Source organism: Tachypleus tridentatus, chromosome 3, assembly GCF_004210375.1.
Source record: "Tachypleus tridentatus isolate NWPU-2018 chromosome 3, ASM421037v1, whole genome shotgun sequence".
In the NCBI taxonomy this organism is placed as follows: domain Eukaryota; kingdom Metazoa; phylum Arthropoda; class Merostomata; order Xiphosura; family Limulidae; genus Tachypleus; species Tachypleus tridentatus.
In genome coordinates, this window is record NC_134827.1 from 113,372,075 (window position 1) to 113,387,548 (window position 15,474).

The 15,474-nt window shown below is 32.9% G+C and overlaps 2 protein-coding genes across 2 annotated transcripts in view; one reads left to right on the forward strand and one right to left on the reverse strand.

Annotated features, from left to right (window-relative positions):
* Positions 1 to 418: 418 nt before the first annotated feature.
* Positions 419 to 9,254, reverse strand: LOC143247803 (membrane-associated progesterone receptor component 2-like). Its single transcript, XM_076496297.1, has 3 exons — positions 8,901 to 9,254; positions 3,868 to 4,017; positions 419 to 2,321 (listed from the first exon to the last, which is right to left on the reverse strand). Exons 1-3 carry the CDS (start codon positions 9,013 to 9,015, stop codon positions 2,173 to 2,175), a joined length of 414 nt encoding a protein of 137 aa, XP_076352412.1. The 5' UTR covers positions 9,016 to 9,254; the 3' UTR covers positions 419 to 2,172.
* Positions 9,255 to 9,725: 471 nt separating this feature from the next.
* LOC143245984 (neurobeachin-like) overlaps positions 9,726 to 15,474 on the forward strand; it is a 49,265-nt gene continuing 43,516 nt past the window's right edge. Inside the window, 1 exon segment of the mRNA XM_076492234.1 lies at positions 9,726 to 9,729. Within this exon segment, the coding sequence (XP_076348349.1) occupies positions 9,726 to 9,729 (4 nt within the window).

Consider the following 15,474-nt stretch of genomic DNA (forward strand, 5'->3'; position numbering starts at 1 on the left):
GACAGAGAACTCACGTTGTCTGTATCAACATAACGCATCAAAGTATACTCAAAATAATAGCAGCTAAACAATTCATTTTGTTTATTTACAAGAAATGGCAGGAAAAGATTCTTGTTTATAAACTGACTGGTAATTTTCAAACTGTTTACTAATCATATCAGATTATAAAAGGGGTTCTTGATAAAGATGTGATGGTAAAAGAGCTACTCTTTTACTAATGAATAGTAAGATTAACTGTCACATTATAATGCCTCCATGGCTGAAAGGGCAAGCATGTTTGGTGTGATGGGGATTCAAACCTGTGACCCTCAGATTACGAGTGGAGTGCCTTAACCAACTGGCCATGCTGGTGTCTCTGACATGCTCAACTTTATATTATACAGTGCATGATTTTGAATGAAATACATAATTACCAAACTTTTCTGAAAATGATTTATTTTTTTTGTTTTGTGGTCTGTAGCATATTTGAATATGTCTTTTTACAGTATTCCAGTTAGTGAAGTAAACACCAAACATAATGCAGATCTAGAAACTAGTGAGTTACAAACCCGACATCATGATTCAACAGAATATTATCATTTTTTGTAGTCTATATTCATAGTGACACACAAATAAATGGCTTAAAATAATAAAGATAAGTGAAGTTTGTGAAAAAAATATAATTAACTCATTACTAGAAATAGTAACATTTTAAAAATCAATGCAAAATGACTAAACATTTGTTTATCTTGGAACCCACATTTTCAAGTATTTATTTCATATGTTCCCAATTTATAAGATTGTCAAAACATTTTTGTAACATATAAACAATTCTGAAATGGAAATCTAAAGTAATCATACAACAAACAGCTGCCTTTTTCATCTACAAGTTGATGTAATTAATCACATAAACATAGTTCATTTATAGTCTCTTCTTTAGCATTTATCATGTGTAACATATTCTATTATATTCACTGGATATAAAACAGTACTTTCACAACAGTCTATAACATGGCTTCATATATTGTGATTAGACAAATGGTAGCAGTAATGTTCATTTGACTAAGTACCAAAATTTCACTTTCATTTATGATACATCACACAAAAATCAGGAAAACTTACAGGTTACAGTAGACACAAATATAAAACAAGCTAGCCACATTCTACAACCTCCGATTTTTTTTTTTTTTTTATTTCATTATGTTTATGGTCATTTTTATTTTAACCAATTACACCACAAAATCTTTACAATCTGAAGGCCTCTTACAAAACTTTAATTATACCACATAGACAGTTGTTGTACTGGTCAAGTACTTATTATACCACACAGACAGTTGTTGTTAATTACACCACACAGACAGTTGTTGTTAATTACACAACACAGACAGTTGTTGTACTGGTCAAGTACTTATTACACCACACAGACAGTTGTTGTACTGGTCAAGTACTTATTATACCACACAGACAGTTGTTGTTAATTACACCACACAGACAGTTGTTGTTGTTAATTACACAACACATACAGTTGTTGTACTGGTCAAGTACTTATTACACCACACAGACAATTGTTAATTACACAACACAGACAGTTGTTGTACTGGTCAAGTACTTATTACACCCCACAGACAGTTGATAATTACACCACACAGACAGTTGTTGTACTGGTCAAGTACTTATTATACCACACAGACAGTTGTTGTTAATTACACCACACAGACAGTTGTTAATTACACAACACAGACAGTTGTTGTACTGGTCAAGTACTTATTACACCACACAGACAGTTGTTAATTACACCACACAGACAGTTGTTGTACTGGTCAAGTACTTATTACACCACACAGACAATTGTTAATTACACCACACAGACAGTTGTTAATTACACAACACAGACAGTTGTTGTACTGGTCAAGTACTTATTACACCCCACAGACAGTTGATAATTACACCAAACAGACAGTTGTTGTTAATTACAGACAGACAGTTGTTGTACTGGTCAAGTACTTATTACACCACACAGACAATTGTTAATTACACAACACAGACAGTTGTTGTACTGGTCAAGTACTTATTACACCCCACAGACAGTTGATAATTACACCACACAGACAGTTGTTAATTACACCACACAGACAGTTGTTGTTAATTACAGACAGACAGTTGTTGTACTGGTCGAGTATTTCTTTTATATAATTATTCATCTTTGTTTTTTTCTTCAGAATGTTCTCTGCCAGACTTTTCTCCATCTTTCAGATTTTGGTCCTGACTAGTTTCCTCATCTTCTGAATATTCAGTTGGTTCTTCACCAGACCTTAACAACCTTCCAACATAGTGGTACTTTTCTGGAAAACAAAAACAGTACAACCTGTAATTCTGTGGCTTTACACACATGTTGTTCACAGCATTCATTAGTGAACATGGAAAGCGGTTGTGTTGGCTTGGTTGCACATGCATACACAAAACTACCACACAAATTTCCCACTACCAGATCCCTCGTGTGACAAACTACCAATACACATGCTTATCATTGGACCAGCTTCATCTTTATAAAAATCATTTAGATGTAGAATTCAGTTACCTATGACATTAAATAATTACAAATTCAGTAATTTGCTGTTACCAGCTGTGGTTTTAACCCTTCCATTATAACAGGGGTTCCGAACCAGTGGGTCGTGAAGCCTTGGCAGGGAAGTCGCGTAGCCTTGGCAGGGGAGTCACGTAGCCTTGTTAGAAGTAGCTTGGGATAACAATAATTTTATTTCATCAATTACATTTTCATGTCGCGAGTGCCAAAAGGTTGGGAACCTCTGCATTATAATCTTTGGACCAATTAAATTTCATTTAGCTTAACCCAGTTGCTTTATCAAAATGTCTAATATAATAAACTTTTTATAATATAGGTTTACAGTCAGCACAGTAAAGATAAATATACACATCTTATTTCATGTTAATTTTGGTATCAAACAATAAAATAGTTGTAAACCAGAATTTTTTGTATCTCAGTTGTTTCTTCAACAACCGAATTTTACCTATACAAACAAATATTTAACAGGTATGTTTTAAAGATATAATTGATTAATTATTAAATTCACTAATAATTTGTTAAAAGTATCTTTAAATTAGTTAAAGGATTTTCAAAATTACTAATGTTTTCCCATATTTCTTCAGCAACAAATTTATATTTCATTAAATAAAGTAAGTAACCTACAAAAAGTAGCAGTTAAAAAGGTTTGGAATAAAGCTAGAAACAGAGCAACGTAACACAGTAAACAGTATTACCTTCCAGTACATACTGTGTACATCCTACAGATCTGAGTAAACAGTATTACCTTCCAGTACATATTGTGTACATCCTACAGATCTGAGTAAACAGTATTACCTTCCAGTACATATTGTGTACATCCTACAGATCTGAGTAAACAATATTACCTTTCAATATACCATACAGATCTGAGTAAACAGTATTACCTTTCAGTATATCTTACAGATCTGAGTAAACAGTATTACCTTCCAGTGCATCCTATAGATCTGGGTAAACAGTATTACCTTCCAGTGTATCCTACAGATCTGGGTAAACAGTATTACCTTCCAATACATCCTACAGATCTGAGTAAACAGTATTACCTTCCAGTGCATCCTACAGATATGAGTAAACAGTATTACCTTCCAGTGCATCCTACAGATTCAAGTAAGTAATATTACTGTTCATTTTAATTCAGGTGCTATTGATTATGAATTACAAATACAATGAATAAAATTAAGAATTTTTGTGACCTTCAAATGCTGTGCATAAAAGAATGAACAGTATGCTGTACACCCACACTATTAATATGATCCTCAATAGACACATTTTGTACAAAAAGTGTTTCATGCCAAATTAGGCATTACCTTTAAACTGCATCTCCCATTCCTTCACGCTTTCCATCTGCATGGTATTCAAGTCTGATAGATCATCATACTCTTCACTTCCTGCTTCTACCGAGAAAGTGGCTAGTCCTCTGGAAGCATCTCGACCAGCAAAAGCATAATACGGGCCACCTGTAAAAATTACACACTTATTAATTATCACATTCCAAGTGTTAGCAACACAAAACTTGATAATTAATGCTTTGATCATTGTTTAAAATGTTACATAAAATATATAGTTCTTCTATTATATATTTATTATACACACACAATAAAACTGTATCAGATGGATTCACAAGGCTTTAGGTTACAAACTGTCAAGAGTTTTCTAAAACATCAAAAGAGAGTTAAGTTTAACATACATCTCAAGTTCGTTTGTTTATGTTTGTTTGTTACCATACTGTGAAATAAACATGACAAACTAATAGCTGGGACTGTTACAAGAGCATGTAATACAATTGTTAAATTACAATAAAAGAACATGCTAACAATGCCAGTTCCTCAAGTCTTGCTTTGATATGGTTAAGGAAGTTTTTTTCACTGTTAGAATTTAACAGCTACTAGTATGTTTACAAAACTTAGAGAGGCTGTTACTTTAACACTGGTTGGTTAAACTTAATTGATATCAGTTGAAGGTGTGTCTTTAAAACTCACACACTGACTTGCAGGATCTTTCAAACTGTGATAAGGTTTTCTTTTACCCACAAAACATTTTATGTCCTTCCAAGTGAACAAATATTCTTAACTTTACTTAATACACGTTGGAAGTTATTACAAGACATTTCTAATAATCTAAATACAATAATGACCTATACCTCCAGAATATATTGTACTATCACAATTTCATGAGGAATTACTGATGACCCACCAGATTCTACTAGATTAGCAAAACTGTACTTTTAACAATACCTCCTATATACAGATAGACTATTGAGCCAATAAAAAGATGTCCTAGAATTACAAGTCAATAACTTATTTAGAAGCAAATAATTGCTTTCAGTAGATGAACTAGTAACCTAACCAAACTTAATATTTTAACTTGAAAAGTTACTTGGCTTAGAAACTTACAATATAAACTGTAATTACATAAATCATGTTTAGATGGAAAGTAACTTAGTCTAATATTCATCTCCTTATTTTTAAATATATAGATAACAGAGAAATAACTTCCTTCACAAGTATCAAAAGTACTAAATAATGAGTTATTTTAACATCTGTTTGTGTGCACTGAAGTGTACCTTGTTGTGATTACTTCAATTCATTTCTTGATAATTCCTTAATATAAAATAGCTCCTGACTAGTTATAACCTTAAACTAAAATAGCTCCTGGTTATTTATAACCTTAAACTAAAATAGCTCCTGGTTATTTATAACCTTAAACTAAAGTAGCTCCTGGTTATTTATAACCTTAAACTAAAGTAGCTCCTGGTTATTTATAACCTTAAACTAAAATAGCTCCTGGTTATTTATAAAGTGCAATGTTTGATAAAAGGTGCAAAATTTAAAGATTTTTTTCTCACATAGAGTGGCAAGTCTATAACTGTCATGAGAAGTGGGTTGGTGTTCTTTGGTGTGTATCAAAGGTACAGCTGCACCAATTATTAGAAGCAATTTGCACACAACTTATTAAACTACATCAGGCTTATTTCAAGTTCAGGAAAACAAATCTTGCAAGTAATATCTATTGAACTGCTTTTCATGCTTTTCTGTTAATTTCATCATATTTGTTTACTTGCATTCAAAATTTAACTAAATGACTATTTTATGAATTTATGTTTATAAAGTCAGTATTAAATTGTATATTACAATTCAAAGTTTGGTATCATGAAATTATTATACATAATTTGTTAATTTAAAAGTAATACATCTAAACACTGATATCTATGTGTCACATAGTGCACTGAATGCAGCACTGGTTCAGATTAGATGTTTGTGATGTCGAAATATAAAGTCTATAGTTTTGAATAAATTAGGAACTTGAATTACTGACATTGACAAGCTAGAATATAAATTAAAAATGTCTTGTCTTTTATGTTTTCTGAGATATTGCTACATTTACTGAACCAAACATAGTAGCCACACCCACTTCTTTCTATTTTTGAAAATGTTCCCTTATATACACTTACTTCTGTCAGTGACATTTAAACAACCAATTGAAAGCTCAGAACGAATGTCCTTCTAGTGGCTTTCTGAGCCAATTTCAAGTGATAAATCATCCTTTTTAAAACAAAATTTCAAGAAGGTAGGTTGAGTTGTGATGGTGAGAAACCCACTTGAAGTAAAAATGTATTCTCAAGACAGCTGGTATGGGTATTAAACTTTAAAATAAAATACAGAACAATTCTTTTAATTAAAGTGCTAATACCTATACCTACCGTCTTGAGAATACAAGGTAGGTTGAATCTTTAGTCCTTGAAATGTCTTATTTTTTATACTCAAATACAGCTTAGTTACTAAATTTAATAAATTATAGTGGAATTCTATGGTATTACTAGACTAAGTTATGATTTTTTAGTTATTTCAAATGTATAAATAAAAGCTAAAAAAATTTGTGTCCCATCTCCCATGTGCAAAATGTTAAAAGGATTAGCAACCTACAACAAGCAGCAAATGAGTACAAAGATCATCATAACTAGAAGATAACACTGCACAACAAAGTTTTTGCTTCTTGAACACTATTGGGTGTTACTTGTAGATTTTTTGGCTGCTGATCATGAAAATCGCATCCAAATTTGCCCATCACGTACCGTTTCATCGAAATCTTCAGTTTCACCAGGACATTGCTACAATGGAAAAACGATATCAGGGCAACTGGAATCTGTCAATGCTTCCTGACTACTGTTGGACACTGCAACGTGATACACCGGACATTGAATACAAACAAAAATCAGGAGCAAAACACTTTTAATTATGTTGAACTTAATAGCATATTAGAAATATAAACTCAATTAAATAAGTTATTGCCGGTAAACAGTTAACTGTCTATTTCTCAGAGTTTGTACATGATGAAGCAAAACCAAAACTATATTTGTGTAAGGAATTATTGGACAAATGTTTTACAGTTATCTTTCATACATCCTCATTTATGTTAATGGCACTGACGAAGGATTATTGTAATATGAATTACAAACTTGGGCATTTCTCCTAATTATGTGGATGAAGAAAAGTGTTTTTAACTAATGACTGGTACAAGTTTTACATTTTGGAAGATGGTTCTACTGGAAGCAATTCGACTAAAAGAGATGTCACGATGACGAGAAACCCACTTGAAGTAAAAATGTATTCCTAAGACAGCTGGTATGTAAGTATTAAAACTTTAATTAAAATAAAGTACAAAACAATGTTTTGACCTTCTTAGGTCATCTTTAGGTTAACAAAGAGAGTTTGCAAACTAAGAACGATGAAACACTGTTCCGTACTTCATTTTAATTAAAGTTTTAATACTTACATACCAGCCGTCTTGAGAATACATGAAAAGATGTATATTTAGAAGCACTAAATACAATCACTGTACCAGGTTTATGGTTAACCCTCATTTAAAGAACTGTGTTCCCTTATCTTACAAAAATTATTGGGTTCTTGAAAGGGTATGGAGAACAGCTACCAGGGTGAGATGGTTTGAGATATTGACTTGGTTTTTTAAAAATAGAAAAGAGTGGGGGGATTAATGCTGACATAGCTGAAGTATGGAAAATTATTATAGGATCTGATAAGCCTGAAGCATTAGATTTTTTCCATATTGAAGTCTATAAACAGTGAGACATCATAAATTTATGAATTTGAAAGATCAAACACCTCGAATAAAAAAAAGAGTTTTATTTCTCCAACAGCAAGACAATTCTTTGGATCAGATATTAAGGTGGGCTATTTTACAAAAGTTTAAGCACAGGGTTAATTAATGTTTTAGGGATCAGGTCTGGATTCTGATATTGTTTTTTGAGAGAGGTTTGAAGATCCATAATTTATATTTCTTGTATTTAAAGAGTCTACTCATTAGGCTAGGAACTTATCTCTTTATTATTGAAATAAAACATCTAAACCACTTACAGCAAAAAATTGTTTTCAGTGCCACATGTAGTTTATTGAAATGTTTTATATACAAGATATTAAAAAAACACATCAGTTAAAAAAAATCCGTTAAAAGTGAAAATACACAACCTTGTAGCCTTTGAAAGGTGGACCTTTCTTTATAAACTTGTTTCTGGTGAAGAAAGATCCACTTTCCAAAAGTGCTGGGGTCATAGGTTTTCATATTCATACTCCTGAATGACCTTTCAAGTAATAAATATCTATCTGTCACAAAACTTGAATACTGATGAGCTACCATAACCTCTCACTTAGCTTACAGTAAATTACATGACTGATTTGTCCTCTAGTTTGATGAAATGGTTCACATAAAACTAGCACTGGAAAAATAAGTAGCAATCATCATCCTTAGGGTCTCACTTGATGTGTGTTTGCTGCCTGAAAAACATTCTAGAAATACTACATACCTGATAACTTCTAAGTTTTCAATATAATAACCTGTATTATTTATATACACATAATGCTTTTGTAATTATTATTATCACTATTCTAATATTTGGGCTGCCAGGTGTTCATTACTTGAAATTCTGTTCCTGGCTCCAAGGTATCAAGCCACTGTAATTCACATTTTTGTCTTTTAGTTTTAAACATTATACGTATAGTTATTTCAACAAAACACATTATTAAACATAGATAAGCCAGAGAATAAAAGTAACACAAATAATTACATATAAAAATAATTGACGATGAGAAAATGGCATCATAGTTGTATTTTAAGTATTTAAACGTCAAGGTCTTATTAATCATTCCTTTAATAAAATACGTTACTAACTAACGTGTTTTTGATGTTTTTTAGTATAGTTGTTGGTTTTATATTGTATTTTCTTTCTAAAGTATAATTAATACTTATTAAGTTACAACTTACAAGAACCTTGAACTTGAAGAACTAACCCATAAATATATATAGTATGAAGCCTTAAAAAAATCACCTGGTCCATAAAATCGTTTCCCTTTGGTTACGTCAAAAATTTTTCCATTTACAGCAATACATATTCTGTTATCAGGGCCCATTCCGTTATAATGTTTTAGCTCTGCGAGCGTCATGTCTCTTTTCTTCAATGGTGGGAGTTCTTGGGATTTTGGTGTTGATGACGGAGTGCGTTCTTTTGCAAAAAATATTTTGTATGTCAGAAAACCACATATTGTTAAAAGAATAAGATTAAGAGGATTGAAGAAAATTTCATTTACAACGGCTAATAACAGATGCCGGCTCTGGAACTTCCGTATAACTCTCTGTTTGTTCTACCATTTTTCTCTCTTATGACTACACTCTCGCAATATCTCGCCTAAAAACGAGGTAAAAACTAATAAAACTACAGTAAAATAAGTATTATTTAACAAGAATATTGATACAGTTTTAAATTATACATACAAGAAGTTGACGCTGTTTTGAACAAAAAATTAAATATTGGTAAATAAGTAGATAGAATAGTTTTCAGATGACGGGGTTCATTTAGTTTATCTTTTAGAGCAAAACTACAACGGATTACCTTTTTGTACTAAATCCATTTACAAGCCATTATCTTCCATCGCAGGTTAAAACAAAAGTTAAGCTAAAACGTTATGACACATGAACAACTTTCTTGAATTAACCTTTAAAAAGAGTTGACTTGAAACACACACATTTCGCAGAAATCATAATCAAAGCAAAATAGCGAATAAATTATCTCAGGAAAAGCAACGCTGGCACTATAATGATATGTGATAAACTTTACAATGATATTAAGATTTCAGTTGTTAATCAAGTCATAATTATGGGTGAGTTTAATTTCAGTTATATAGATTAGGAAACGACAGAGTCAAACTCTGAGAGAGATACGTTTCTAAAAACTGTTCAAAATGACTTTTAACTAATTAGTTAAAGAACCTAATAGAAACCCTGCTAATTATTGTTAACTTCGAATACAGATATGATCGAGAGATTAGAAACTGGGGAACATCTTAGTGTAAGTGATGTAGTATTGTGTGTGGAGATAAGTATTAATGAAATTTTGGTTAAAATTTCAGAAAAGCAAATTCTGAAGGAATGCGATAAGAATTATCTGTTGTGAACTGGTCAAATGTGAAAAATATTATTTTTAGATATTTAATACAAATGTATTTCTTATAAAATAAAAGGGTGCCCGCATAAAGAGTTTAATACGTAAAATCAAAGAAAATCGTCATGAATTTAAGAAATGTAAAACAAATGGTATGACAGAATATTTATAAGATTTAAGAAAAGCAAGGTAGTCAGTGAAACATAAAATTAAGACATCAAAAAGGATATATTAGAAAAGATTGGTTGAAAATAGAAAAATCAACAGTGATAATTTCTTGAAATACATTAAAAGTAAATAAAATTTTATTATGGGTATGGTTTGAATTTCGCGCAAAGCTACTCTATAACTATCATACGCTAGCCGTCCCTAATTTTGCAGTGTAAGACTAAATGAAAGGCAGCGAGTCATCACCACCCACCGCCAATTCTTGGGCTAATCTTTAACCAATAAATAGTGGGATTGACCGTCACATTATATCGCCCCTACGGCTGAAAGGGCGAGCATGTTTGGTGTGACAAGGATTACGAATCCGTGACCCTCACCCCCCGCTAGTACAGCGGGATGTCTACGGATTTACAACGCTAAAATCAGGGGTTCGATTCCCCTCGGTAAGCACAGCAGATAGCCCGATGTGGCTTTGCTATAAGAAAAACACACACACAAACACCCGTGACCCTCAGAGTACGAGTAGAGTGCCTTATCCACTTGACCGTGCCTTTAGATAGAGCAAAACGTACATATGATAGATAGGAGCTGGCTGAGTTATTAAGTTATTTTTGAATTTTACTAACAAAGGTTTAAACAGTTTTTCACATCTAGAGAAGTGTATAGATGGAAACTAGATCGAACTAGATGACTGCGTTAATTGTGAGCTGGTTAAGAAAAAATTGAGAAGTTCAAAAACAACAAGTTTCCTGAGCCAGATAACATTTCCCCAAAGGCTTTAAAGGAAGTTAAATAAAGAATAGATATGCGAGTCAATTGCCACTATTTTTTTGCCAGTCCTTAAATAGTGGGCAGGTACCTGAGGATTGGAAGTTAGTGAATAAAGCTTCTCTTTTCAAGGGAGGTAATAAAAATTATCTCAGTAATTATAAACTCATTAGTATTATATCGGTTGTAGGAAGCATTTTGCAGCCATTTAACAAAATTAAGAATTTTATTTGATAGTCAACATGGTTTCATAAACAGAAAAGTTTGTCCTAAAAATATTTTGACATTCTTTGAATGTTTGTTTGTCTTGGAATTTCGCACAAAGCTACTCGAGGGCTATCTGTGATAGCCGTCCCTAATTTAGCAGTGTAAGACGAGAGGGAAGGCAGCTAGTCATCACCACCCACCGCCAACTCTTGGGCTACTCTTTTACCAACAAATAGTGGGATTGACCGTAACATTATACGCCCCACGGCTGGGAGGGCGAGCATGTTTAGCGCGACGCGAACCTCGGATTACGAGTAGCACGCCTTACGCGCTTGGCCATGCCAGGCCGACATTCTTGAAAAGATTACTGCTTTTGTAAATGAAGGTAAGGGTGTGGAATTGATGTATCTGGATTTTCAGAAAGCATTTGAGAAGTTGCCACATAAAAGATCTGTAAAAAGAAAAGTATCTCTTGTTGGTGTAAAGAATAAGTTAACTTACTAGATAGAAAAGTGATTGGATAGAAGCTATCAGTGGGTTGTTATAAATGGAGTTCAATCAAACTGGGTTAATATCAAATATTTACATCAAAGGCATTGATGAAAGAATGGTCTTTAAATTACTTAAATCTACTGATGACATTAAAGTCTTGGGTGTTGCTAGCTGTGAACAGGATGTTGCTGATTTATAAAATGATTTAGATCATTTAGTGAGTTGGACAAATATACTCTTCAAAACAAGAAACGCAAAAGGGATATTTTTTGTTATTTTAAAGAGAAATATATGTAACAACGTTACAAGCTTAGAGTATGTGATGTTACACGTGTTGAGGCACTGATTGTCAGACCAAAATGACAATAAAAGTTGTGCACTTTAAAAGCGGAGGAAAACATCGGATTTTTCGCCAAAACGCATGCGTGTCCAATAAATTTGTTTGAGAGATCTGCGTGTTCTGCTAGTGCAACATATGCACTATTATTATGAAATTATTAATTTCAGATAAGATTTTTATATGTTAAATATGTCTATCATTACTTCCCTCTTATTATGTGACGTTATAAAATCAAGTAGGTTTAAGAAGTCTTGATAGAAAAGAATGAAAACCTATAACCCAAGCGCTTTCGAAGAATAGACCTTTCTTCTTCGGGGAAAACTTTGTTCTCAACGATGTCTCATTTTGAATGGACCAGTTGAACACAACATCAAGCATGTGACGTTTTGTTCTGCTCCTTATGACTTGTTCCCCCAATGTTATGGCCTCGATGTTAGCACAATTCGTCAGGTACTCAAGATAGAACATGAGCGTTACCAGATCATAGCTAATTTTGTTAAAACTGGGAGTTATACTCGTACAATTAACTGTGTTCGAATCAGTTTGACACACCTCAATGTGATAAGTCTTGGCTTTGGCCATGAAGCCGACGAGTATGTATTTACATATGTGCTATCTGCTATGGTGGCCATCGCTCTTGTGGTGTTATCGTCGAGTTACCTCCTACATTATCAAGAAAAGAGCTCTGCCTCTATTGTCATACCTCCATCTTCAGTCTCCACTGAAGATGTTCCAAAAAGGCTGTTTCAAAGGAGGTTGTGATGCTACCTCCCTATCTGCAGTTGAGGACACCTTGCTTAGTGACGATGTAGAATGATCAAGTGAATTACCTTCCCCCAGTACAGTTGTAGGGGAGACACCTTCCTTGCAGACCTCTAGCTCAGTAACCTTTGATAAAGACTTCCCAATATTTCAAGTTCCCTATCAAGGAACTCTGCCATTTCATCCCTGCCTACTGTTTCCGATAACGTGGTAGATTCTAATACCGTATTTTCCGCCTAATAAGCCGATTTTCTAGCCTAAATTTTGGACCTGATTTTTTGGGGTCGGCTTATAGGCCGATCACTCCTTTCGGAAATTTCTTCTTAGGAATGTTTTTCTTTTGAAAATTACCATAGGCGGTAATTTTGTCCCATCAGCAAAGCACGTTAAGACTACAGTGAAACGTTGTTTCTGGAATTTCATTGGTTACCTAATTACAGTGAGTGGAGCCAATAACGAATGACATATTGATTCCATCCCTGTCTCAATACGACACGTTCTGCTTTACTACAGAACGCCAATGATCACACAACATGCATGCTGACGCTGAAACGAGACTAAGAAATCATTTTGAAGAAACTTGTCACTTCTTAAAAATGGCTTCGGCTTATTTGGCGGTAATAAGCAAAAACCCTCATTTTCAGAGCTGAAAATTGGCCTCGGCTTATTAACCGGAAAATACGGTATGTCTAACATGGTTCCTGGAGAATACAGCAACTTCATTAGCCTTAGTGTCATCGATAATTCAGTTGAAACATTCTAATATTCCAAATGCTATCACCCCCCTTATGTTCAGAATCTTGTAACGTGGTGTCTTTGTTATCGCAGTCAGATAACCATTCACTTCTTATCCCTCAGGTGCTTGTAGAGTTGAGATCTACGAAATGTTTTTAACTCGTCGTTACCAGATGTATCTGTGAAACAACGCTAGAAAAATAATGCATAAAGTAGAGAGTTGTTTTCAAGTCTTAAGGTTGTGACTTTCCAACTTCAAACAAAGGCCTATTCCTAGCGATATCCCATATATATTTGTAAACTCCAATCTCTTAACCTTATTTTTTCCAATAAAAATAGGTTTTCACCTGACCCCAAAAGACAACCCTTGCATCATCCCAGAAGCTCTTCCCTCTTCAATAAATCAACATATTTTTTTAGATAAAAGAGTAACTTCAAACAGTATCCAAAGTGAGGCCTAACTAGTGATTGTTGAAAAAGGTAGTTATAGACTTATAATCAATATTTTAATAAAAAAGAATCTATGAACCTTGGTACTAACAACAGAAGACTGCTTTAATGGCTAGTGATTTATCCATAACTTAGTATTGAAGTATGTAGCCATACTAAGTAACTTATTATATCCAGGTTTGTCTATGAGTGGTAAAACCAGACTGGGTTTACTTGGTACTTAATGGATCATAAACGCTTGCAAACCTCAAACTATGATAGTTGAATTTCCATATTTATATTTTCAATGGCAAGTCTCACGACTTATGCTATAACCTGAAATTCAATTCCTTGCAGTGGACAGAGTATGGATAGTCCAATCTTTATTATTTTTATTTCTGCGACAGGAACACTCACTCAGGTTTCATAAGGACAGGGTTAAAACAAAGCTTCTCAGTGAATCCACTTTTCTCTTCTTATAGTTCACAGGAGTTTAAAATATAAATTATAAACCAATCACCCACTAACTTGTACATACAGACACATTCTATTTACTCCTGATACATAACATGGTTGACCGAGAGATGGTTACACTACGACAACTAAATTAATGGGTAACATCAAACAAGAAGCATATCCATTAAATTAAGACAATTATATAGATAACATTAAACAAAAACATTCTTTAATTTAGGACAATTATATAGATAACATAATATAAAAACACACCCATTAATTTGGGACAATTAAATGGATAAAAATGTAAAACTACATAGAGCAATCTATATATTAGTTTTTATTAAAATATATCTAGGTTTGATTAATCATTTAAGAATATTTAAAACAGTATTATCCCAAAATTATACCATAAGGCTTAGTTGACAATTCCAGTTTCATTTTGTAAGACTTAATCTGTAAACATAATTTTGTATCACTTACGATAAGCAGTTAATAAAAAATTAATATTTCCTCTTATTCCAACTATTAACGTCACCTGAGAATAATCCATTGGTTGAATACAGTTCATTAATATGCCTGACAATCGACTAATTAGCATATTCCTTTAATCTCTTAGTCCATGTATAAGAGCAAAAACTTCTACTGTTAGTAGGTATCGATGAAAATGGATTAATGCGTTAACAAATCTAAGTTGTTAAAACTAAACAACTTCATTAAACAGGTCAAAACAACTATTTGTGTAACAAAGATATGGAAGATTGTTGTGACTGTTGACAAAACTAAAAATAGTTTTAGGTTTTTCTCAGTATCTTACACAACCAGAAGAAAACTACAAATAATGTAAAAAAACAATTTTATGAAAATCTGAAAAACAAACAACAACAGTCTATCTAAGTCTGAAAAACATTTACATATGCACATAATCCTTTGGTCTGAACTATGTCTTCAAACTTCCACTAACCTTTCACTTACACTACAGAATACTCATTATGATATAGGAAGTTCTTTCAAAAAAAAAAAAAAAGATATTCCAAGTAAATTGAAAATAGATACCATATTTGAGAGATGTACCCAATGATGTATACCTCATAGCACAAAAAACTG